General features: G+C 35.3%; 1 protein-coding gene across 2 annotated transcripts in view; it reads right to left on the bottom strand.

Moving 5' to 3' along the window:
- The window catches only part of LOC149774835 (immunoglobulin superfamily member 10-like), a 111138-nt gene that overhangs the window by 13819 nt on the left and 69471 nt on the right, over positions 1-27848 (bottom strand). For both annotated transcript variants that reach the window (XM_089944685.1, XM_089944686.1), the window contains exons 4-5: positions 27157-27385; positions 12215-12544 (exon numbers count right to left, since the gene is read on the bottom strand). In XM_089944685.1, coding sequence (XP_089800811.1) covers positions 12215-12544; positions 27157-27385 — 559 coding nt within the window. The remainder of the gene's footprint in view (positions 1-12214; positions 12545-27156; positions 27386-27848) is intronic.

The raw sequence follows: 27848 nt of genomic DNA, 5'->3' as shown, positions 1-27848 counted from the left end.
AACTATAAAGTTTGGATAAATCTTTAATTGTGTTTGGGGAAAATAACTTTTTTAAATAGCATAATTCAAGGTATTCTTCAAATCTATCAAAATGACTATACGCTGTATGAATATACATTGTATGAATACTGCATTTTTTATAAACTATTGTAAAGGTCAACATGACCATCCTATTAAACAACTATACACTGTATGAATATACACTGTATGAATACTGCATCCTTTATAAACTATTGTATAGATCAACATGACCATCCTATTAAACAACTATACACTGTATGAATATACACAGTATGAATACTGCATCCTTTATAAACTATTGTATAGGCCAACATGACCATCCAATTAAACAACGATACACGGTATGAATACTGCATTTTTATAAACTATTGTATAGGCCAACATGACCATCCAATTAAACAACGATACACGGTATGAATACTGCATTTTTATAAACTATTGTATAGGCCAACATGACCATCCAATTAAACAATGATACACGGTATGATTACTGCATCCTTTATAAACTATTGTATAAGCCAACATGACCATCCAATTAAACAACGATACACGGTATGAATACTGCATTTTTATAAACTATTGTATAGGCCAACATGACCATCCAATTAAACAACGATACACGGTATGAATACTGCATTTTTATAAACTATTGTATAGGCCAACATGACCATCCAATTAAACAATGATACACGGTATGAATACTGCATCCTTTATAAACTATTGTATAGGCCAACATGACCATCCAATTAAACAACGATACACGGTATGAATACTGCATTGTTATAAACTATTGTATAATCCAACATGACCATCCAATTAAACAATGATACACGGTATGAATACTGCATCCTTTATAAACTATTGTATAGGCCAACATGACCATCCAATTAAACAACGATACACGGTATGAATACTGCATTTTTATAAACTACTGTATAGGCCAACATGACCATCCTATTAGTGAAGTAGCAGATACAAGATTTTTCACATCATGAGAGTTTATGTTGGCATCATTTTCATTTAGAACCATCTAGACATACTGATAAATGTTTTAGAAGATACTTTATATTGATATGACCATCCCTTCAATAAGAGTATTGAGTGTGTATGTGTGTGTGTGTGTGTGATTTGGATTTTTTAATGTAGCTTTAAAAAAATTTCAGTCATATTGCTATGATGTCTGCAGTGTGGCAGTTTATAGTGATGTCTAGCACTGTGGCATCATGCTGCAGACATGTAGCATGATGTCCCACCCAGTCACATTATTCTGACACCAAGTTGACCAGTCCTAACACTAACTCTTAATGCTGAGAGCCAAGCGAGGTAGCTGTTAGTACCATTTTTGTAACTCTTTGGTATGACTTGGCTGAGGATCGAACCCACAACCTCCTGCATCCGAGGCAGACACTCTAACTACTAGGCCACCAGAACGGTCAGTAGGAGTATTGACAAAAACAAAATGTTCAACATGGCTGATAGTGATTAGCATTGGTAAACTCTTACTTTATTTCAGGGCCAACAAGATGTCCAAAGTTTTTGGTGTAATCAATTCAAAAGTAATAAGCTGGTCACCATAACCATGAAGCTGGACGTCAGATTAGCGCCATTCCATTTAAATCAAGTAGACATTCAAAGAAGTCTTATTAGCGCCATTCCATTTAAATCAAGTAGACATTCAAAGAAGTCTTTCAGTGAAAACCTGATGTCAATATGACCATCAATTGAGATAAACAAACTCCATGGTGGCCAACATAATAGTAATGACATTATAGGAAATCTTCTAATGAAAATCCTATGTGGCAATTACCATCCATACTGGAAACATTTTCAAGATTTCCACCATGGTGGAAATATTAGATGTAAGATCATCACCACTGGACACAAAGGAAAGATTTCAGACACTCTACCTGGTGGTGGGAGTCCTAAGCACTGTAGGAACTTAACAGAAACAGAAAAGCAAGGATATAAACCCAGACTACCCATCTAGGGGCAAGCTGATTCTTAGTACTGGTTGGGGAGAAAGATCGACCAAGAATGGTAACAAATGCCCATGGACTGGTATTTATTGTCCTGCTCCGTGATTCATGCTAGATATCAGAGAGTAAGGAAAGATCATGTTTTCTGATATGGGAATGTTCAGATTGGCTTGGAGGTGCCAGCAACTTCCTCACTGCAGAAAGTACCCATGATAACTCTTCAGAAAGTGCCCATGATAACTCATCAGAAAGTGCCCATGACAACTCTTGGGATTGGCATGTTGGTAAAACCTTGAACTAGCAAATTCCAGTAATACATTCCTGGATCAACAATCTGTTAACTTTCTTGAACTGGGAAAGTGCCACTGCACCCTCCCAGGATCAACTTTTTGGTGATAGCTTACACCAAAACATGTCATCTGTCCTTTCCTCCCTGGAATTGAGGTGGTCAACTGGAGAAGAGGAGGAGATGACTTATTACTTTAAAAGCATCAGCTCCCTGGTAGGTCAAACACCTCTTCTGTCAGCAATGTGCAGCAAGAATATCTGACATTGTCTATATACAATTAGCACACACTAAATAGGTATAATGGGTATCAAATAAGTCTGTTGAGGTTTACATTTGCCAGTATCTTGTGGCATGCTAAAAGGCTTAAAAAAATTACCAAATTAATAAAACACAACAAAAAATCAACAAATATCCACTGAAGAAACTGATGTTATACTGGGCAAAATGAATATCAAAGAATTACTGAAAGTAAGATCATTTCATTTTAATGCAGAGAGTTGAAATCATCACTTATATTCTTCAGCATTGGTATGATTTTCAAATATGCTTCTGTGTTTGCCACACTGGATATCAAACTGTAACTATTTTCATTTAGGACAAACAAAACACTGAATTTCTTCTGGAGAAAACTCCATGTTGATAAGACTCTATTTTGGAGACATAACTGTAACAAGATTCTAGTGGTGAATGCCATTGTAGTTATCATGGATAGCACATTTGGACTATTTCATTCATAATCAACTATACATAAAAAAGTTCTTGTGAAAGGACACTGTCAGTACGATCAGCTATCTAGAAGTAGCAATTGTAAGATTTTCCAGCTGGTATTTTTGTTTGCCATATTGAAGGTTGGTTTGGCATCATTTTCAATTATGATCCACTAGACATTATAAGAAGTCTTTAATTGAAAACCTCATGCAAATATGATCATTCATTTAGGAGAAGTTCTAACAAGACTGTCAAGATGGCCACTGTGGTGGTGACACAGAATGAGAAGCATCATAATCATTTAAAACCAACCAGACATATCATAAGAAGACTGTATGTATAGCTGATGTTGCTATGATGATTCATTCAGGATTAGTAGCAATAATAAGATTCTTAAGATGACATCATACTGATTAAGGATTTAAGAAAATTTAATTTATGTCCCAAAATGTTCAAGATGGTGGCCATATTTGACACAAGATCAGCACAATTTACATTGAAAACCAACTGAAAAGACTTTCTTGTATTCAAGATGGGGCTGTGGAGGCCAAGCTAGAATCAAGCAGACCATGATATAAATTACTGTGCAAAGTTTCATGACATTCTTTGAAATAGTTTAGAAGTAGTTTGATTCACATGTCTATGCAGGCAAAAATATTCTTATATGGAAAAGCCTTGTAACAAAAATGAACACAACAAAATTACATCCTTGTAATACAATCTATTTAAAAATTATCTAACTACTTAACTATCTATTAGCCATGCCAACACTTCTGTAATAAGACAGATAATTTTAGGTTTCTTAAACAAGAGGCATAAGTGGACCTGTAACGGGTCATCTAGTTCACATTTGACTAATAGCCAATGCAAGAGCTCTTAGCCATGAAATCAGAGACAGTAGGGTACATTCTACATTACTGATGAGAGTCTTCAAATTAAATTCATTAAACAAAGGCAACTAGAAAGTGTGCTGGCTGACTGGATAGCACAATTTTCCACATGGAATGGGTGGCAAAATGGACAGACTGAAGACGCCACATAAAAGACTGTGGTTTTCTCATTCAAAAGGTGTAGCTGGCCTAGTAGCTCAGCAGCTGGAATAGCAGAATATAGTATGGCTAGCTGCAAGTACAGATTATTCAGGTCACCTAGATTTGATCGGAAATGTGGGGATCTATACTCCCACTGAGCTGCTGAGGGACACTATACTAACCACTCCAAATCAGTACTGATGATATGAAAGAAAATAAAAAATCTCCACCAAAGCCACCAATTACATTGTCACTTCTTGCACAAGCTTGTGCATTTGCGACACTGGCAACTCTGAAGTGCACTGTTCTTTCAGATCTGGCCTGATACAACAGTTGCAGTAGGTACTGCATGCATTATCTTCACTGTGGTGGGGGACTCATCATGGCATCTCTCATTATGCTGGCTACTGATAATGTCTTTGGGTGAAGACAGTCATAATGTGACTTTCTGCTGATTTCAATGTAACCTAACTCTACTTTTTAAGTTGTTTTCAAGAATTGTTGACCAGTCAACTTCAGAACACTCTTTACAGTCACTGCATGATAAAGAAGAAAAACACTAATAGTTGGCAAGAAGAAGATAAACACTAAGAGTTGACATGAAGAAGATAAACACTAAGAGCTGGCAAGAAGAAGATAAACACTAAGAGTTGACATGGAGAAGATAACACTAAGAGTTGGCAAGAAGAAGATAAACACTAAGAGTTGACATGGAGAAGATAAACACTAAGAGTTGGCAAGAAGAAGATAAACACCAAGAGTTGACATGAAGAAGATAAACACTAAGAGTTGGCAAGAAGAAGACAAACACTAAGAGTTGACATGGAGAAGATAACACTAAGAGTTGGCAAGAAGAAGATAAACACTAAGAGTTGGCATGAAGAAGATAAACACTAAGAGTTGGCAAGAAGAAGAAAAACACTAAGAGTTGACATGGAGAAGATAACACTAAGAGTTGGCAAGAAGAAGATAAACACTAAGAGTTGACATGGAGAAGATAAACACTAAGAGTTGGCAAGAAGATAAACACTAAGAGTTGACATGGAGAAGATAACACTAAGAGTTGGCAAGAAGAAGATAAACACTAAGAGTTGGCATGAAGAAGATAAACACTAAGAGTTGGCAAGAAGATAAACACTAAGAGTTGACATGGAGAAGATAACACTAAGAGTTGGCAAGAAGAAGATAAACACCAAGAGTTGACATGAAGAAGATAAACACTAAGAGTTGGCAAGAAGAAGATAAACACTAAGAGTTGGCATGAAGAAGATAAACACTAAGAGTTGGCAAGAAGAAGATAAACACTAAGAGTTGACATGGAGAAGATAACACTAAGAGTTGGCAAGAAGAAGATAAACAATAAGAGTTGACATGGAGAAGATAACACTAAGAGTTGGCAAGAAGAAGATAAACACTAAGAGTTGACATGAAGAAGATAAACACTAAGAGTTGGCAAGAAGAAGATAAACACTAAGAGTTGACATGGAGAAGATAACACTAAGAGTTGGCAAGAAGAAGATAAACACTAAGAGTTGGCATGAAGAAGATAAACACTAGAAGGTGGCATGAAGAAGATAAACACTAAGAGTTGACATGGAGAAGATAACACTAAGAGTTGGCAAGAAGAAGATAAACACTAAGAGTTGACATGGAGAAGATAACACTAAGAGTTGGCAAGAAGAAGATAAACACTAAGAGTTGACATGAAGAAGATAAACACTAAAATTGGCAAGAAGAAGATAAACACTAAGAGTTGACATGGAGAAGATAACACTAAGAGTTGGCAAGAAGAAGATAAACACTAAGAGTTGACATGGAGAAGATAAACACTAAGAGTTGGCAAGAAGATAAACACTAAGAGTTGACATGGAGAAGATAACACTAAGAGTTGGCAAGAAGAAGATAAACACTAAGAGTTGGCATGAAGAAGATAAACACTAGGAGTTGGCAAGAAGAAGATAAACACTAAGAGTTGACATGGAGAAGATAACCCTAAGAGTTGGCAAGAAGAAGATAAACACTAAGAGCTGACATGAAGAAGATAAACACTAAGAGTTGGCAAGAAGAAGATAAACACTAAGAGTTGGCATGAAGAAGATAAACACTAGAAGGTGGCATGAAGAAGATAAACACTAAGAGTTGACATGGAGAAGATAACACTAAGAGTTGGCAAGAAGAAGATAAACACTAAGAGTTGACATGGAGAAGATAACACTAAGAGTTGGCAAGAAGAAGATAAACACTAAGAGTTGACATGAAGAAGATAAACACTAAGAGTTGGCAAGAAGAAGATAAACACTAAGAGTTGACATGGAGAAGATAACACTAAGAGTTGGCAAGAAGAAGATAAACACTAAGAGTTGACATGGAGAAGATAAACACTAAGAGTTGGCAAGAAGATAAACACTAAGAGTTGACATGGAGAAGATAACACTAAGAGTTGGCAAGAAGAAGATAAACACTAAGAGTTGGCATGAAGAAGATAAACACTAAGAGTTGGCAAGAAGAAGATAAACACTAAGAGTTGACATGGAGAAGATAACCCTAAGAGTTGGCAAGAAGAAGATAAACACTAAGAGTTGACATGAAGAAGATAAACACTAAGAGTTGGCATGAAGAAGATAAACACTAGAAGTTGGCATGAAGAAGATAACCCTAAGAGTTGACAAGAAGAAGATAAACACTAAGAGTTGACATGGAGAAGATAACACTAAGAGTTGGCAAGAAGAAGATAAACACTAAGAGTTGACATGGAGAAGATAAACACTAAGAGTTGGCAAGAAGATAAACACTAAGAGTTGACATGGAGAATATAACACTAAGAGTTGGCAAGAAGAACATAAACACTAAGAGTTGACATGAAGAAGATAAACACTAAGAGTTGGCAAGAAGAAGATAAACACTAAGAGTTGACATGGAGAAGATAAATGCTAAGAGTTGACATGAAGAAGATAAACATGAAGAGTTGGCAAGAAGAATATAAACACGAAGAGTTGACATGAAGAAGATAAACATGAAGAAAATAAACACTAAGAGTTGGCAAGAAGAAGATAAACACTAAGAGTTGACATGGAGAAGATAAACACTAAGAGTTGACATGGAGGAGATAAACACTAAGAGTTGACATGGAGAAGATAACACTAAGAGTTGGCAAGAAGAAGATAAACACTAAGAGTTGACATGAAGAAGATAAACACTAAGAGTTGGCAAGAAGATAAACACTAAGAGTTGACATGGAGAAGATAACACTAAGAATTGACATGGAGAAGATAAACACTAAGAGTTGACATGGAGAAGATAACACTAAGAGTTGGCAAGAAGAAGATAAACACTAAGAGTTGACATGGAGAAGATAAACACTAAGAGTTGGCAAGAAGAAGATAAACACTAAGAGTTGACATGGAGAAGATAACACTAAGAGTTGGCAAGAACAAGATAAACACTAAGAGTTGGCATGAAGAAGATAAACACTAAGAGTTGGCAAGAAGAAGATAAAGACTAAGAGTTGACATGGAGAAGATAACACTAAGAGTTGGCAAGAAGAAGATAAACACTAAGAGTTGACATGAAGAAGATAAACACTAAGAGTTGGCAAGAAGAAGATAAACACTAAGAGTTGGCATGAAGAAGATAAACACTAGAAGTTGGCATGAAGAGGATAAACACTAAGAGTTGACATGGAGAAGATAACACTAAGAGTTGGCAAGAAGAAGATAAACACTAAGAGTTGACATGAAGAAGATAAACACTAAGAGTTGGCAAGAAGAAGATAAACACTAAGAGTTGACATGGAGAAGATAACACTAAGAGTTGGCAAGAAGAAGATAAACACTAAGAGTTGACATGGAGAAGATAAACACTAAGAGTTGGCAAGAAGAAGATAAACACTAAGAGTTGACATGGAGAAGATAACCCTAAGAGTTGGCAAGAAGAAGATAAACACTAAGAGTTGACATGAAGAAGATAAACACTAAGAGTTGGCAAGAAGAAGATAAACACTAAGAGTTGGCATGAAGAAGATAAACACTAGAAGTTGGCATGAAGAAGATAAACACTAAGAGTTGACATGGAGAAGATAACACTAAGAGTTGGCAAGAAGAACATAAACACTAAGAGTTGACATGAAGAAGATAAACACTAAGAGTTGGCAAGAAGAAGATAAACACTAAGAGTTGACATGGAGAAGATAAACGCTAAGAGTTGACATGAAGAAGATAAACATGAACAGTTGGCAAGAAGAATATAAACACTAAGAGTTGGCATGAAGAAGATAAACATGAAGAAAATAAACACTAAGAGTTGGCAAGAAGAAGATAAACACTAAGAGTTGACATGGAGAAGATAAACACTAAGAGTTGACATGGAGAAGATAAACACTAAGAGTTGACATGGAGAAGATAACACTAAGAGTTGGCAAGAAGAAGATAAACACTAAGAGTTGACATGAAGAAGATAAACACTAAGAGTTGGCAAGAAGAAGATAAACACTAAGAGTTGACATGGAGAAGATAAACGCTAAGAGTTGACATGAAGAAGATAAACATGAAGAGTTGGCAAGAAGAATATAAACACTAAGAGTTGGCATGAAGAAGATAAACATGAAGAAGATAAACACTAAGAGTTGGCAAGAAGAAGATAAACACTAAGAGTTGGCAAGAAGAAGATAAACACTAAGAGTTGACATGAAGAAGATAAACACTAAGAGTTGGCAAGAAGATAAACACTAGGAGTTGACATGGAGAAGATAACACTAAGAGTTGGCAAGAAGAAGATAAACACTAAGAGTTGACATGGAGAAGATAAACACTAAGAGTTGGCAAGAAGAAGATAAACACTAAGAGTTGACATGGAGAAGATAACACTAAGAGTTGGCAAGAAGAAGATAAACACTAAGAGTTGACATGAAGAAGATAAACACTAAGAGTTGGCAAGAAGAAGATAAACACTAAGAGTTGGCATGAAGAAGATAAACACTAGAAGTTGGCATGAAGAAGATAAACACTAAGAGTTGACATGGAGAAGATAACACTAAGAGTTGGCAAGAAGAAGATAAACACTAAGAGTTGACATGAAGAATATAAACACTAAGAGTTGGCAAGAAGAAGATAAACACTAAGAGTTGACATGGAGAAGATAAATGCTAAGAGCTGACATGAAGAAGATAAAGATGAAGAGTTGGCAAGAAGAATATAAACACTAAGAGTTGGCATGAAGAAGATAAACATGAAGAAAATAAACACTAAGAGTTGGCATGAAGAAGATAAACACTAAGAGTTGACATGGAGAAGATAAACACTAAGAGTTGACATGGAGAAGATAAACACTAAGAGTTGACATGGAGAAGATAACACTAAGAGTTGGCAAGAAGAAGATAAACACTAAGAGTTGACATGAAGAAGATAAACACTAAGAGTTGGCAAGAAGATAAACACTAAGAGTTGACATGGAGAAGATAACACTAAGAGTTGGCAAGAAGAAGATAAACACTAAGAGTTGACATGGAGAAGATAAACACTAAGAGTTGGCAAGAAGAAGATAAACACTAAGAGTTGACATGGAGAAGATAACACTAAGAGTTGGCAAGAAGAAGATAAACACTAAGAGTTGGCATGAAGAAGATAAACACTAAGAGTTGGCAAGAAGACGATAAACACTAAGAGTTGACATGGAGAAGATAAACGCTAAGAGTTGACATGAAGAAGATAAATATGAAGAGTTGACATGAAGAAGATAAACACTAAGAGCTGGCAAGAAGAAGATAAACACTAAGAGTTGGCATGAAGAAGATAAACACTAAGAGTTGGCAAGAAGACAATAAACACTAAGAGTTGACATGGAGAAGATAAACGCTAAGAGTTGACATGAAGAAGATAAATATGAAGAGTTGACATGAAGAAGATAAACACTAAGAGCTGGCAAGAAGAAGATAAACACTAAGAGTTGGCAAGAAGAAGATAAACACTAAGAGTTGACATGAAGAATATAAACACTAAGAGTTGGCAAGAAGAAGATAAACACTAAGAGTTGACATGGAGAAGATAAATGCTAAGAGCTGACATGAAGAAGATAAACATGAAGAGTTGGCAAGAAGAATATAAACACTAAGAGTTGGCATGAAGAAGATAAACATGAAGAAAATAAACACTAAGAGTTGGCATGAAGAAGATAAACACTAAGAGTTGACATGGAGAAGATAAACACTAAGAGTTGACATGGAGAAGATAAACACTAAGAGTTGACATGGAGAAGATAACACTAAGAGTTGGCAAGAAGAAGATAAACACGAAGAGTTGACATGAAGAAGATAAACACTAAGAGTTGGCAAGAAGATAAACACTAAGAGTTGACATGGAGAAGATAACACTAAGAGTTGGCAAGAAGAAGATAAACACTAAGAGTTGACATGGAGAAGATAAACACTAAGAGTTGGCAAGAAGAAGATAAACACTAAGAGTTGACATGGAGAAGATAACACTAAGAGTTGGCAAGAAGAAGATAAACACTAAGAGTTGGCATGAAGAAGATAAACACTAAGAGTTGGCAAGAAGACGATAAACACTAAGAGTTGACATGGAGAAGATAAACGCTAAGAGTTGACATGAAGAAGATAAATATGAAGAGTTGACATGAAGAAGATAAACACTAAGAGCTGGCAAGAAGAAGATAAACACTAAGAGTTGACATGAAGAAGATAAACACTAAGAGTTGGCAAGAAGAAGATAAACACTAAGAGTTGGCATGAAGAAGATAAAGACTAGAAGTTGGCATGAAGAAGATAAACACTAAGAGTTGACATGGAGAAGATAACACTAAGAGTTGGCAAGAAGAAGATAAATACTAAGAGTTGGCAAGAAGAAGATAAACACTAAGAGTTGGCAAGAAGAAGATAAACACTAAAAGTTGACATGGAGAAGATAAATGCTAAGAGTTGACATGAAGAAGATAAACATGAAGAGTTGGCAGGAAGAATATATACACTAAGAGTTGGCATGAAGAAGATAAACATGAAGAAAATAAACACTAAGAGTTGGCATGAAGAAGATAAACACTAAGAGTTGACATGGAGAAGATAAACGCTAAGAGTTGACATGAAGAAGATAAACATGAAGAGTTGGCAAGAAGAATATAAACACTAAGAGTTGGCATGAAGAAGATAAACACTAAAAGTTGGCAGGACATATTTTGTGCATCCTCAATGAATTTAGATCACTTCAACCTTGTACATTTCTTTGTCATCATTTCACTGAAAAATGAGAAAATTAACCAAAATTACAGAAGAAAACAACATATATTTGTTTGCAACTAACAATAATAATACTTGTTACTGAAAAAATATAGGCAAGTGTGTGCAAATAACAACCAACAATGAAGAAGGGCTCGATTTGTTGTTAGGTAGTGTATTATGAGCAGGCAATGCATCGAAAAAAGAAACATTTCATAAATTATATACTCTACAGTAACAAACTTCATATTCCAAAGAAAACAAATTATTGTAAAACCAAATAACACATCAATATGGATCAATACTCTATTTCTGTTTCATTAGTTTTGGAATTGAAGAAGAAATATATGACACATAATGATTTCAACAGACAATAAGATTTTACAAGAAATTTGTTGAATTCATGTCATCAGGCTTGTTTTTGAAGACTGGTGAGATTACACAGCAATGATGATTTGGATTACTGCTGACAGACTTTGATAAGGTAACAAGATGTGGGTCAGAAGGTTATACAAACTGAAGTTAAATCTGTATTTTTAACATGTACATTTGGAAAAGGAAAATTATGGTTAGAAATGAACAGAGCACAATTCACCTAATCCTCTTGAAAGCAGTGTTAAAGATAGAAGTTTTTGTTTTAACTAATTTAACTTTGGCAAAACGTAGGAATTACTCATTCAAAAAAAGGTGGTGGCATCAGCTTTGGTTAAAGTTTTGTTCAAATTTTTCTGTTTTGATCACATATCCCATACCCTAATAGAGAAAGGAATCATACATCAAAAAGCCCTTTTCTTTACCCATGATTACTTACACCATACATCTATTGTAACTTTGCAATTAACCTCAATGTCATGATTACTTACACCATACATCTATTGTAACTTTGCAATTAACTACAATGTAATGATTACTTACACCAGACATCTATTGTAACTTTGCAATTAACTAAAATGTCATGATTACTTACACCATACATCTATTGTAACTTTGCTGGACACAGCAGCAATCTGCTGAGCATCAATATTTCCACTGCAGAATATTTTCTGATTTCTGTTTTCTCTTTTTAGGATGAGGGTTATCTCACTAGTCCGTACATACAGGCTATCAACATCAGTGACATCAGTATTAGTGATGTTGCCTGCAAGTTGGACACTTCCTGTTTGTGATTCTAGCATCCATCTAACTGTAGGCAATGGATGTGATGGACTACTAGTACATTTCAACTTTTGTGAAAATCCATCATAGAACACAAATGTCCCGGTTGTTGAATTTTCAAGGGTAATTGCTGTCACTGAAACTATAGGAAATAGATGTAAACCAGCAAGGCGCATTCAGAAACAATAATTATGATATAGCAGATATGCAATCGCAGATTACTAGGATATTGGTCTAAATTAATAAATTAATTTAATTAAATTAATGTGCGCATGTGTGTTGATAGATATGTATGTGTGTACGTGTGTGTGTATGAGAGTGTATAAATGTATATATAAATTATAATTTAATTGAGCACTTAGTGTAGTTTAAGTAATACACAGTGCATCCTTCTCTGGCCCCTTGCTGAGCCCTTCTTTGTCTACCATGGTTTCTCTGCCCAGACAAGATGTAACTGCAGCCAGTATATGTTAATCAGCTAGTAACTAAATTTAGATACACTGTCATGTGGAACCAATCAGATGACTGAGTTGAAGCATGTGATCAAACATTGTGTCAGTTAGGGCATCATTTATATAGCAACTGGGATGCCTGTAGAGATGCATTCCTTTCAGTGTAGATGCTGCAATTAATTTGTAACATTATAATTCAGGATATTGTGAGTTTTGCTTAAGAAACAAAATGGCAAGGAAAAGACAAACAAAAAAAAGCAAATAAAACAACATAAAAAATACTTAAACTGATCACCTGTAACAGCAAAAAGACAGGCATAAATCACAAGTCATATAAGTGTACCAAATTTCAAAGAGATGTATTTAAAGATTTTGACATGACCAAGAAATGACATGTAGATAATGGATAGATGAATGGGAAAATGGTCATTAACAGTAAAAGTATTGATAGATGAAAATGATAAAACTACTGTAATATGTGTTGTTTTGGAGGATAAAACTAAATTTAATAATGTAATGCTTGTCAGCAATGGGACTATTGCCTACAACAATTACAAGTAATGAAGATAAAACTATTATTCATTTCAAAAATACTCATGTTGTTTCAACTGCTTTGTTCATATGACTTTCCATACACAGGCAGCAATAACAAGCTTTTCAATAAGGTTACCATGGTGGTCATACAGAGCAACTCAGATTTCATTTAGGACAAAGTAGATATTGTATAAAGCCTTTTGGTGAAAACCTCATGCTGATATGATGTCACAAGATGATTACAATAACAAGATTTTCAACATGGTCACCATTTTGGACATATTTTATGACTTAAAGACACCATTTTTGTCTAGGACTAACTAAAAATTATAAAAAGTCTTCTAGTGCAAATCCTATATCACAATATCTTACAGCAGTAATAGCAATAATAGTTTCATATCAGAAGTGCCTTTTAAAGGGAGATAAAAAAAATGGTTATGGCCCTTTCTTTTTCCTCTTCACTGATACAGACAGATCACTTTAAATCTCTAAATGGGCAAAGAAATTTATCATGATCATCTGCAGCTCAGATGCAACAGACACTGGTGATGCAATATGAATGGGATGTATAGAAGGTAACTGATTCTAAACCTATGTTGGCAAAGACAGACAGAAGCATTGTTGCCTTTTAAATGTAAATAACTATTTTCCACTAACAATTCATGAATTTCACTCCTCCTTGATAATGCTAGGATGACAAGAGTTTTTAAAAGGTTGGGTTCTTGAAGGAAGCTTCATTCAAACGTTTATAAGGAGGTTTAGATTCCAGTGGAGGCCATGGAAATCTTATGAGTGTATAACAGAGTGGCTTGCCTATAGCCCTTAATAGTGGATATTGAGACAAAAGGAAGAAAATCTGCAACTGCAGTTTTATGGGGTGGGGGGGTAGGTTCAACACATTTCCTACTGCAATAGTTACAGCCTAAGCTGAACCTGACATCTTAGACATTGGATATCAAATGCCTTCTAGTCTATGCAATGCATCTGGCAACCTTGCTAAAAAGAACTGTTCTTGGCAGATAGATCATTTGATATAAGCAAGGAATGAGGCTGCTGATGAGAAAGACAATTTTATGGGTAACATTCTTCAGGGAAACTTCAGTTAAAGGTTCATATGAAGGTTTAGCTAGTGTCCAAAGAACACAAGATCAATTCCACCTCTGCATTAACATGTGAGAGACTGGTCTTTTGTGCTCACATTAACTGACAATTTCTACAAAATACAGGTCCAATCCTAAGGTCAAATATGGTACAGGGAACTTAATGTTGTTAGAGAAAGCTGTGCTATAACCATTTATGGTCGATACTAAGCAATATTTTACTTCAAAGAGAAAAGAAGACAATCTGCAACACAGTTAAGGTAGGCACAGATATACTCAGTGCATTTCCTACAGCACCAATTATGTAAAATTCTCAACATGGCATCATAGACTTTAAGTTAATGGTGTTTTAGCCAATGCATCCCACAAACTTGCTTGCTTGAAAACTGGTGCTAGCAGACACATTGTTTGATAAAAAGATAGGGACGAAGGTGGAAGATTTTAAAAGTGCTGTGCATGCATGACAATATGCTGTGACAGCACATCCTTCCTCAGTGGAAATTCCCAAGGATCATCAACTTGAGAGATTATTCTGAAAGGTGGAAATGTGTAGATTGCAAATGATTCTACTTCAGATTCAATGCATCCACCACACATGCCTACTGGTCTGGCACTGAAGAGATATAAAGAGGAAATTGGCTGTTCATGTCTATTGCAAACATGTCTACCAATGGCTTTTCCCTCAGATAAAATTTTGTCCCTGCTGACAACTGGTGTGGGAACCATTCTTTGAGGACAGCTAACCCTTTTGTGGACAAACTATCTGCCAGAGCAATCCTCTTGCCTGGAATGTGGAGGTCTAAGAGTGATTTCCTCAGAGGCTGCCCAGTGGTGGAGGTACCATACTTTCAAACAGAAAAGGGGCATGAGTGTCCCATTGGCATACGATATATAACTTGTATCTAGTGATGAAGCAATGGTTTCTACAGGTGATGCAGGAAAGAAGTGTGACAAAAATAGCATGGATTTCTAGATATTCTATTTGGAGGGAGCTTCTTCTCAAGATCATGCAGGATTACTCCATCATGTTAGTCTCATCGACTGAATCTCAGGCATCAGTGTAATGGAAGGAGTGAGTATAAATTGGAACTTCAGTTAGAAACCTGTCCTTATTTTTCAACAACTCGGATGGTGATATAACTTGGAACCTAATGAAATCCAGGTATACATGGGGTTCTTGTGAGATCTCCAGTTTGCTAGAAGCAGGGAATATGTGGACTGCATGTAAAGGCTGCCATGGGGAACTTGGATCCTAATAGAATCCAGGCATACATGGGGTTCTTGTGAAATCTCCAGTTTGCTAGAAGCAGGGAATATGTGGACTGCATGTACAGGCTGCCATGGGGAACTTGGATCCTTATGGAATCCAGGTATACATGGGGTTCTTGTGAGATCTCCAGTTTTCTAGAAGCAGGGAATACGTGGACTGCATGTAAAGGCTGCCATGGGGAACTTGGATCCTAATAGAATCCAGGTATACATGGGGTTCTTGTGAAATCTCCAGTTTGCTAGAAGCAAGGAATATGTGGACTGCATGTACAGGCTGCCTTGGGGAACTTGGATCCTAATAGAATCCAGGCATACATGGGGTTCTTGTGAAATCTCCAGTTTGCTAGAAGCAGGGAATATGTGGACTGCATGTACAGGCTGCCATGGGGAACTTGGATCCTAATAGAATCCAGGTATACATGGGGTTCTTGTGAAATCTCCAGTTTGCTAGAAACAGGGAATATGTGGACTGCATGTACAGGCTGCCATGGGGAACTTGGATCCTTATGGAATCCAGGTATACATGGGGTTCTTGTGAGATCTCCAGTTTTCTAGAAGCAGGGAATACGTGGACTGCATGTAAAGGCTGCCATGGGGAACTTGGATCCTAATAGAATCCAGGTATACATGGGGTTCTTGTGAAATCTCCAGTTTGCTAGAAGCAAGGAATATGTGGACTGCATGTACAGGCTGCCATGGGGAACTTGGATCCTAATAGAATCCAGGCATACATGGGGTTCTTGTGAAATCTCCAGTTTGCTAGAAGCAGGGAATATGTGGACTGCATGTACTGGCTGCCTTGGGGAACTTGGATCCTAATAGAATCCAGGCATACATGGGGTTCTTGTGAAATCTCCAGTTTGCTAGAAGCAGGGAATATGTGGACTGCATGTACAGGCTGCCATGGGGAACTTGGATCCTTATGGAATCCAGGTATACATGGGGTTCTTGTGAGATCTCCAGTTTGCTAGAAGCAGGGAATATGTGGACTGCATGTAAAGGCTGCCTTGGGGAACTTGGATCCTAATAGAATCCAGGCATACATGGGGTTCTTGTGAAATCTCCAGTTTGCTAGAAGCAGGGAATATGTGGACTGCATGTACAGGCTGCCATGGGGAACTTGGATCCTAATAGAATCCAGGCATACATGGGGTTCTTGTGAAATCTCCAGTTTGCTAGAAGCAGGGAATATGTGGACTGCATGTACAGGCTGCCTTGGGGAACTAGTCTGCTGCTGCATTCAGAATCCACAGTTAAGAGAGAGACAAAGACAAACAAACAATGTTTTCTTATCCAGTGTTGTGAAAAGAGCAAAACTAACTTCTAAGAAGGTTTAAGATCCAAATTCTCTCGATTGGGATCAGGCCTACTTGCATGAGTCACTGCCTCCCAACAAAGAGACAGATCCCTAAGATTTGAGTATGTCATGTATCATCCTTTCATCAAAGTGCCAAAGAATGGAAACCCCTAATGACGTTAAATAAGTAATTATTACACCCATCAACCAGGTAGGTCCTGGGAGCATATGTTAGGACAAAAGAAGAGCAAAACAAGAAAGTTTTCCTGTCCCAGAAACTATTGCAAAACTTACCTGGGCTGGGAAGCTGGGGATGTGAAGATAAGTATTCTGGAGATTTATAGAGACTGCTTAGTTTAAGATAGTTGAGGTAATTGTCTCCAATCAGGAACCACAGTTCCAGAAGGAATTTGTTCAAAGGAAAAATACTGATGATGACCCAAGACCTCGCTCTGGAAATAAAATGCAGGACTTCTTATACCCTTCTTATAAGGGTGTACAACTCTTCCTGCAGAGATACCAGTTTAAACTGATGAACAAATAGGGGTCTTTGAAAGAAGTGGATAGTCCCATTAGTGAAGCCAGTAACACTCCTTGTCTGTGATATCTGACCATGCCTCAAAAGAAAGGCCTTATATGTTACCAACTGGGACATTAGAAAGAGAAGAACATTAGAGGAGAGGGTGTACTTCCTTGGGACAATTGCCTTCCTCTTTAGAGAAGTGGCTCAGTTTCCAATTATTCTTCACCTGAACCCTCCACCAACCATGTCATAAGAGCAATCAAATGATATTGTACAATGGGACTTTATTGGTTTTAATTGTTTCCCTATTTAAAACACCGGTCAGACCTGGTATCATGGTCAGGGACCAGTGTTGCTGATTTCTTCAAATCTGAGATGCCACTGTAGGGATTAGATCTTTGAACAGCATCTATGCATTAAGATGGTCAGCTCATAAAATGCTTTTACTTTGAGCCAGCAAAAACCTTAAAAGTCTTCATGGCCACATCCATAGGCAAAAAAAATAATCTCTGCAGTGAGCACTACATACAATGTGGTCTCCTGTCTCAACATATTTACCATAGTCTGTAACAGTCCCTGCAAGACCACTGGAGACAAATGTTTTTCCTTCAACAGGGTACCAAGCACCAGGATATGATTGCCAGATATGATGCATCTAGGAACAGACATAAAAGGTTTGTTACTGATTACCAAGCTCAGGGATTTGAACAATGGATACCTGTACCATGTGGCATTCATCATGGTTTTGTCAAAGGATACTATGCAGCGATAATGAGGAACTGCTCAGATGGCATTGTTCTGTATGGTGTATGGTGCTGATCTTCAAATTTAATTTCGAATCACTGATCGGATACACCTTTTTACTGGAAGTAGGTGACTTCATAACTTTGGGCAATCTCACATTCAAACAGGTGGCTTTGATACAAAGTGAAGTGTTGTAGCTCCTGGGAATGGAACAGGTCTTCCAGAAAAGAATACTACGAGGCAAGACACATCTTCCTGCCCTATAGGCTTAACGACTTTTCACCAAGTCTCAAACTTCATCAAGTCACATAAAATAAACTGAACAGACAGTACATACACATGTTATGCATGTATGGGCTAAGATAAGTGATGTGTCCCATGTTATCTTGTTATGCCAATATTTGTCAACATCTCAAAGCATCATTTAAGGCTGAAAGAAAATATACAAATACAAGAAAAGGATAGGAAAAACTCTGACAACAATTCATTTTAGAGAGATGATACACAAGAAGCCACACTTGCAGGTGACTTACTTAAAGTCATCAATATCAATGAAAACTGATATAAAATAACAAATGCAACACAAGAAAAGGATACAACTGAAAGAAGAAATCCAACAGATGACTAAACTGATGGAGCGATAAGTGACCAAAATTTGTATAAATGCATGACTTTCAAGAAAGATATTCCAATTACATGTACATAAGTGGATTAAGATATCAGACTGGGATCATTTTGTTTTGATCCTAGACCTCCAAATACCAATAGGAAGAGGGAATAATGTCATTGGACTGGGGGCGAGTGCCATTAAAGGCAATACAATTTTATCAGGTAATGTATTATTGCTATTATATATAATACTTATCCATTTTCTGACCTACTGCCAAACCAAACCTATTCAAAGTAATAAAAGGAATAAATGAAAACAAAAAACATATCTTAGAAAGAATTTTATGATCAAGCGACTAATTGGATGGTATGCATAAGTACATCAATTTAAAGTTCAAACAAATCGGTAATTTCTCTTACCTTATAAAACAGTACACAATTTTAACTTGCTCAGTGTTTCCTGCTTGATTTTGTGAATGTACCAAAGGCACAGTTTAAGAGAATTTATAAATCAAATCTGTGATTAACATGCTTGTCATCCATTCAGTTTTCTGTGTCTTATATCAGATCCATACTATGTCTGTGTTAAAGTTAGTGCAGACTGAATGGACCAATTTGTAAGTACATGTATTACATTATTTAAGAACAAATATCAATCCTTTTAAGCAGACAGGAACCAAAAACCATTTACTAACTTACAAGTCATATATGTTTAACCAATAGGGGATTTATAGGTCAGTTGTAAGTTACTTCTAATCTGCATATGTAATGAAGTGAAATGTCAGATTTTTGAAAGTGAAAAAAATACTACATGTATCATACAAATCATTCATCAGTGGCATACAAGTGTAAAAAATACTGCATGCATCATACAAGTCATTCATTGGTAACATACAAGTGAAATAAAAACAAGTATCACAAGTCATTCATCAGTGGCATACAAGGGAAATAAAAACTACATGTATCATACAAGTCATTCATCAGTGGCATACAAGGAAAATAAATACTACATGTATCATACAAGTCATTCGTCAGTGGCATACAAGGGAAATAAATACTACATGTATCATACAAGTCATCCATCAGTGGCAAACAAGGGAAATAAATACTACATGTATCATACAAGTCATTCATCAGTGGCATACAAGGGAAATAAATACTACATGTATCATACAAGTCATTCATCAGTGGCATACAAGGGAAATAAATACTACATGTATCATACAAGTCATTCATCAGTGGCATACAAGGGAAATAAATACTACATGTATCATACAAGTCATCCATCAGTGGCATACAAGGAAAATAAATACTACATGTATCATACAAGTCATTCATCAGTGGCATACAAGGGAAATAAAAACTACATGTATCATACAAGTCATCCATCAGTGGCATACAAGGGAAATAAATACTACATGTATCATACAAGTCATTCATCAGTGGCAAACAAGGGAAATAAATACTACATGTATCATACAAGTCATTCATCAGTGGCAAACAAGTGAACTCAACTATTTACCATAAAACATAGTCTCATGTCCAAAGTTTACTGCAAGTAAAAAAAACAGCTTCTACTATGAATTTTTTTTCTTCTCAATTTCAATTAGAATCATATAAAAAAATGAATTCAGCATGTTTTATTCGACTGGACATCAAGTATCAAAGCTAGAATAAAGACACTTGTATTTGTATGTGTATAAATTGCAAACTTGGAACATGATTGAGGATTCAGACACAAACAAACACTGTGGACAAACCCTGAAACAGGACATCCTGCTCTGCATACAGTAGAGACTAGTCAAAACATGATTATCTGACCAACATGATCATGTATCTCCTGGCCTGTCATAATGCCATCCTGTTTTGTTAGTATTTGGTCAAACTAGATTATTAAAATATTTCTTCTTTTATCCAGTTGCAGAATATACATTTTTCACTGAATTAGGTTTTAAGATGGTAATTTTTGGGCAACAGATATACTGGAAGTAATTACATTGTAATGCAAAGCCTTTGTGAACACCATCTTTAGTTAATGTTTCTTTTGAAAACCTCTGGCAAATTATATACTTTGAACAAGAGTCCCATGAATGTACTGATGCTCAACTGGTTAAAAAGAATGTAAGGGAATGGAAGATAACTTCATACCTTAATTTTAACTGCAGAGTACTGAAACAATCTTACAACCATATCTAACTGCAGGAACAACTAAATTTTTTACAGATTACGAACTAAATTGAACTGTTTAAGTTTCTCAATGTACATAAAGTTCAATATCAAATATATATGGAAAAAACTGTAGAGAATCATCAGCCAGAAGATGTGAATTCACTAAGCTAACGAAAATTTAAGATTTGTAAGTTCACATAATTTAGATGTTTTAAAGTTCACATAGATGTTGTAGCTTTTGAAAGTGTTATTAAATGTTTTGCTGTGGTATTATGTATCTCCAATCAGAGTGAGTATTACTTTGACATAAATATGGAGTTTTAAAGTACATACACCATTTCAGTGGCATATGTATATTTGTCAGATGTGGCATTACATTTGCAACGGCAAGTGCATCTGTGTATGTGTGATCATAGCAACAGCTGAGTAAATGTGGTGATAACATACATGACAGAACCATTTACAAAAAGACAAGAACAAAAAAGTTGAATACAAAAGAAACTGAACACCGAATAAATATAGATAAAAAACTAACTTGTGATATATAAACTATGTGGATGAATTATGAAAGGAATTGTTTTAATCAAGTGTACAGACTCTGAAGGTTCATATACCAGTGACAGGCTATTTCCATGAATTTAGTTTTGTTCAATTACTTTATAAAGCTAACAAACATTATGGCTTGGGTAATTTAAATCTTGACCTTGACATTTCCTTTATATGCATTTTACTAATAATTTTGTGACTCATGTGCCATTACATCTGGTTTGGTATGACATTCATGTACTGACTGAAAATACTTTCTTGAAACTTTAGAAAAACTTGTTTAAAACTCGAGACCAGCCAGGGGACTTTTTAAATCACACTAAGACTGGCATTCACTTTCAAGATCGAGGAGACTTGGCATCAATGAATATTTTTCATAAATGTACACATACATGTGTGTGTGTGTGTTATGAAAAATATGTATTAAAAATAGTATAAAAGAATTATCTTTCATCTCCCAGAGCAAGGGGACAATTACCAATATGCTCAGTGAACAAGAGAGAACTCCAAAGTCCCTAGAAAGGCCTCATATTCATTTATATGACCAAGCAATATTAATAATATTTCACACACACACAATTGTTGCTTTTATCAGTGTCGCAGTGACTGTCTTAAAAAGTTTCATTTTGGATAATTAACATATTTCAGATCATTTCTCTTAAATTCAAACCTGGTGCAACTTTATACAAGAAAAATAATAAAATGCATAGTTTCAATTTAAATTTGGTGAATGGGTTTTGATAGACAGTACATTATCGAGGTGAAATACGTGGAAAAGATGAAACATGTCCCTGTACTTTTTTATATTGTCATCACTGCAACCAGCAAATTACCTAATACACCACTCCCTTGATAACTTGTGCCCTGACAACTCAGCAAACCCACTTATAATGCGGGATCAGGTGTGGATCCAATTTTTTTAAACCAGAAAATATCCCCCAAAAATTGATCCCTATTTCCTAAGCTTGAAAAAAATCGCAATCAAAATTGGTAACTGAAACATTGATATGTTGTTCATTTTATGGTTGAAAGTGGTAGATATGACAAGAAAATTTTAATAAACATTTTGAAATTATCAACTTTTAATAAGCAGTCATAATTGGTTACATTCTCTTTTGAAATGACATTCTTAGTACAGTGTAATTAAAGATATTCATTCAACGAAATTTTGAACAATGAAAATGTCACTTACGCCTAGTGTAGGCAATCCATTAATATTTAAATGCCAATTAAATAATCTTTATTAAGTGAAATTTGTGTTTTAATTCTATCTTTTAGTTCCTCTTTGAGTGTAATCATCATAAAGGCAATGAGTATTTAAACGTAAAATGTGTCAATTTACCTTAACAGCTATGTCCACAAGCATTTCTCTGAGAACCTAATTAAGTGTCGACCGTGTTTTGATAATTAACTTATGGAAGTTTTGTTTTATTGTTATACTGAATTAAAAGCTGGTCTCTTTTGTATTATCAGGTTCATTATGTCTTTTGAATCAAATAAAGGAGGTGGAATAAAGAAAAGTTAAAAGGCACACAAAGCCTACACTAAAAATCTAGTGACCCCTGTCGTATGTCAGGTGAACTCACTTCGGTTGATCACTCAAACACTGTTACAAATGTCATTGTTTTTGCAACATAAACTACCTTAAATGAACTAACAAATTCATAATTGTCATCAAAGATAGCAAGGCAACCAAGCAAAATGAATACTTCATAAAATAAAGCGCTTGGTTTCACAGATATGGACCATTGTGGGCAAGCGATTTTCAGAGAATTCCTGAAATGGCGCTTAGAGATATCCTCAAGATGATAAGAAGTTTCACTATTACTTTAATGAAATCATGACATCAATATTGTACTAACTGAACAATAAAAAATGTCACAAACTAAATGTCGCTAGTTTTTGAAAAAAGAAATCTTATTTGTTTGGTTTATCAACAGATATTCTAGGTCCCAGCTACTTGGACTCCCGACTTGGTAGTAACTAGTATACTATTAAATACCACTCCTGTAACCAGACTAATCAAGAAAACAAAATGCAGTGATGTAATACAGAGATGTTTTCACTCACACATGATGGTTGTTGAAACCAGTTGGAACAATCATTCACATGTTGGACATTTTGAAAATAAATGTTATTTACACAGAATAACAAACAACTTCATTAGAAAAATCATGTTATTAACAACTATTATCGACATGATTGTTAAACAAGTCATTAAACGGTCCAGTTCCCTACCCCTCCATGTTTATCTCTATGTATAAGTGGATTTTTTTCACTTTTTGGAGGTCCCTCGGTAACTTACACTCTCGCTTATAGTGCATTATATGTTTGTGGACCCTGATGTGCGCAAGTTATTGAGAGAGAGGTGTACTTGTAATATACATCAAAGGAAGAAAACTGGAGTTGGGGCAGAAACTGACCCTTATTCAAAATCCTCCTTTGATTAAATTTTCTTATGTAGCTTTGTATTTAAAAAAAACTGTTAAATGCTTTCTCCTTGTTGTAAAGGTGACTATATTTAACTGAAGATCAGCAACATCTATAAAAATTGAAAGGCTTCCATGTCTGGATGCTTTCTTTCAAATTTGGTCAAATTCAGTTCTGCAATTGATGAAAGCAAGTCACTTTTTAAAAAAATTAATTTCTGAAATGTTAACCTATGTGTATGTCTATCAGGAATCCTAGCATCAACTGTTTTGGAATTCAGAATGGATAGCAAATTCATTTAAAAGTAACAAAGTATAAAATCAAACCATATTCCTATGAACGTATAAGAACTATTTTATTGTCAGTGATAATTGAGGTTCAATGAAAAATCTTCCAAATTTCTGGTCCAAATCAATAAATTATCCTCTAAATTATCTTCATCTTCAGTTTGTCTTCATTTCTGTTACATTTTGCACCTATTTAGCCTGGTTTCTTGGTATATAATACTGTTTTCTGCACACTGAGAAACTGCATTATATACACCAGTCAATCATATGAGTGCTTGAGAATCTGTCTTCCTATATGCATGGAAAACTGAAATTATGTTACGAGTCTATGCTTTTAAAATAAGTAACAGAAAAGAGTGAAAGACAACAAGCTTGTAAAATTTAACAAATAATGTATTTCCCTAGAATACAAATTGAAAATGAGAAATAAGAACTTATGGTATTGGGATTAAATCACAAAATAATCCAATAATTACAGATACAAGTCCTAGTAATTTAAAGTCCTGAATAAAACTTAGTACAAGTCCTGAAGAGATCCAAAACTGAAGAAGATGATGTGTCTGGTATAGCTTATGGAATGCTGATTTGTCAACAGTCTTTTGTTGAATCACAGTAATATAATTCCAGGTTTGAATATACTATAAATTCCAGTGAATGTTCATATCCAAGAAATTTATCAGAGCACTTTTGTATTTCCAGAGAAAATAATCACTTGAATTCAATAACTGAACAAAAAAGATTCCATCCCCAAACTCCTGGTCCCAACGTATAATACAACTTAAAAGTGCTAGATGTTAAAGTGCGAATAACCAAGTCCTCACAATTACAAGATTTTATAGTACTCTACTTGACCTCAGGTCACAATAACATTTTCTAACAAAAAACATTACCTAATTAAAAATAACCTTCTAGAACGATCCTGATGTTTAGAAAAAATAAAAACCATAACCTGAAAAATTTGCTTAGGAAAATTTAAAAATCTAACTAAAATAAACATATATACTTCTTCTATTAATAATAATTCTGATATTAAGCTCATAAACATAAAGAATAATTTAGCTACGCATTAGTTATTTACATAAATTGAAACAAAAAGTTTTTAAAAAGTCAATCAGGTCATGCAGAAATGAACTCAATTTTCGACATGGTCAAGTCTAGCATACAATGTTACATTACAATAGCACATAATGAAATGCAATTATTTCATAACTAACAAAGACACAATTAAATAAAATATACATAACAATTTAAAAATTTCAGCCCCAAAATTTAGAGTTTCCAGAATAATTACAATATATATCAGTATGCTAATTTTCATTAAACATTTGCTTTTACTTTATGGTCATGAGAGTTAAGAATGAAGCAGAGGAAAATAAGCTAAACTTTATTGTGTCAAATACTTATCTAGGTTAAAACGTTTTAATAAAACCCTTCTAGCAGTTTAGAAATAGCAATCTCAATGATCAATTTTTTATGTTAATAATAATTTTTTAAAAATTCTTCAAAAAATGGAAACGAGGAAAAATGATTACAATTTGCTGTACATCTTACCCATCAATATACCAGACCTACAGTACAAAGTTTTAATAATATCCTGCAAACTATTTTGGCAAAGCTATGACACACCCTGTCAGATAGAGACACACAGATTGACAAACCAATGATATACACTGACAGAGAGAGAGAGACACATATTGACAATGCTATGACATACCCTGTCAGAGAGAGACACACAGATAGACAAAGCTATGACATACCCTGTCAGATAGACACAAGGATTGACAAAGCTATGACATACCTTGTCAGAAAGAGACACACAAATTGACAAAGCGATGACATACCCTGTCAGAGAGAGACACACAGATTGACAAAGCGATGATATACTCTGTCAGAAAGAGAACACATATATACAAACTATGACACCCTGTCAGTGAGCGACACACTGACTGACAAAGCTATGACAAACCCTGTCAGGTAGACACACAGACTGACAAAGTGATGATATACCCTGTCAGAGAGAGACACACTGATTGGTAAAGCGATGACATACCTGTCAGAGAGAGACACACAGACAGACAAAGCTATGGCATGCCCTGTCAGATAGAGACACACAGATAGACAAAGCTATGATATACTATGTCAGAGAGAGACATAGATTGACAAAGCAATGACATACCCTGTCAGATAGAGACACACATATTGACAAAGCTATGACATACCCTGTCAGATAGAGACACACAGATTGACAAAGGGATAACATACCCTGTCAGAGACACATATATTGACAACGCTATGACATACCCTGTCAGATAGAGACACACAGATTGACAAAGGGATGACATACCCTGTCAGACACAGACACACAGATGGACAAAGCTATGACATACCATGTCAAAGAGAGACACACAGACTGACAAAGCTATGACATACCCTGTCAGAGTGAGACACACAGATGGACAAAGCTATGACATACCCTGTCAGAGAGAGACACACAGATGGACAAAGCTATGACATATCCTGTCAGAAACAGACACAACGTTTGACAAAGCTATGATATACCCTGTCAGAGAGAGAGACTGGGATTGACAGACTGATGGAAGAGGGCAATCACAATGTATCTACTATTTGTTAAATTGCACAGGCAAGAATCACAAATAAAAAGACAAATATATATTTTAAAAAACATTTAAATAATCCACATGCCACCCAAAATGAATGATGGTTTCTTATAGAATATTAACACAATTTAATTTGTCTTTATCTTACCACATACATACATATATTTTCCCAATACCTGCAAATGTAACATTATTGGAATGTTGAGAGTACTCGACTTTCTGTCGTAGTGTAGGATGTTCCAAACCACAAAGTAAGTTTGTAGTTACAGGAAAGTTTCCCTGAAAGGTTGTTCCACGTGGCAGCTGTAGAATGCTGGTGTAGACAGCTTCCTGTTCAGTACATAGACTGGTATCGGACTCCAAGGTGCTGGATGACCCAGTATAAGGAGATATCTGTGTAGACGTCTGCATAAACACAACATGTGATTAGAGCATGCAATATGAACTACTTTGGTTTCATTATTTTTGGGGGTAACATTTATTATGGAATTTGTGATTGCAGCAACCTGTATAACTAAAGACGCAAGAACAAATATGGTGCTAATATTCCACTGCTGTTTTGTTAATGAAATGAACAAAATTCAGCTATTTAATAATTCAACTTCATTACTGTTATCAAATTCTATACTTTACATGTTTAATTTGAACCTAATTTAATACCACAAAAAAATCCTTTAATTTAAAAGCAGTCTACATCATTTCAATAAACATGCATGTATACAGTATCTAGCAGCAGTCTTTTCCATTCACTGCCTTAAATTAATGTTATTAGATCAGTATGGATAGAGAAAAAAAAGGACACTCATGAACTAATTATTACTAGTATTATTGATGAGGAAAGAGAGAATAATGAAAAGTTGTAATCCTT

This window comes from Sinohyriopsis cumingii, unplaced genomic scaffold (assembly GCF_028554795.1).
Source record: "Sinohyriopsis cumingii isolate HCF-2022 unplaced genomic scaffold, ASM2855479v2 utg000127l, whole genome shotgun sequence".
NCBI classification, from domain to species: domain Eukaryota; kingdom Metazoa; phylum Mollusca; class Bivalvia; order Unionida; family Unionidae; genus Sinohyriopsis; species Sinohyriopsis cumingii.
The sequence above is the reverse complement of the archived record's forward strand: the minus strand, read 5'-3'. Positions and strand labels throughout refer to the sequence as shown.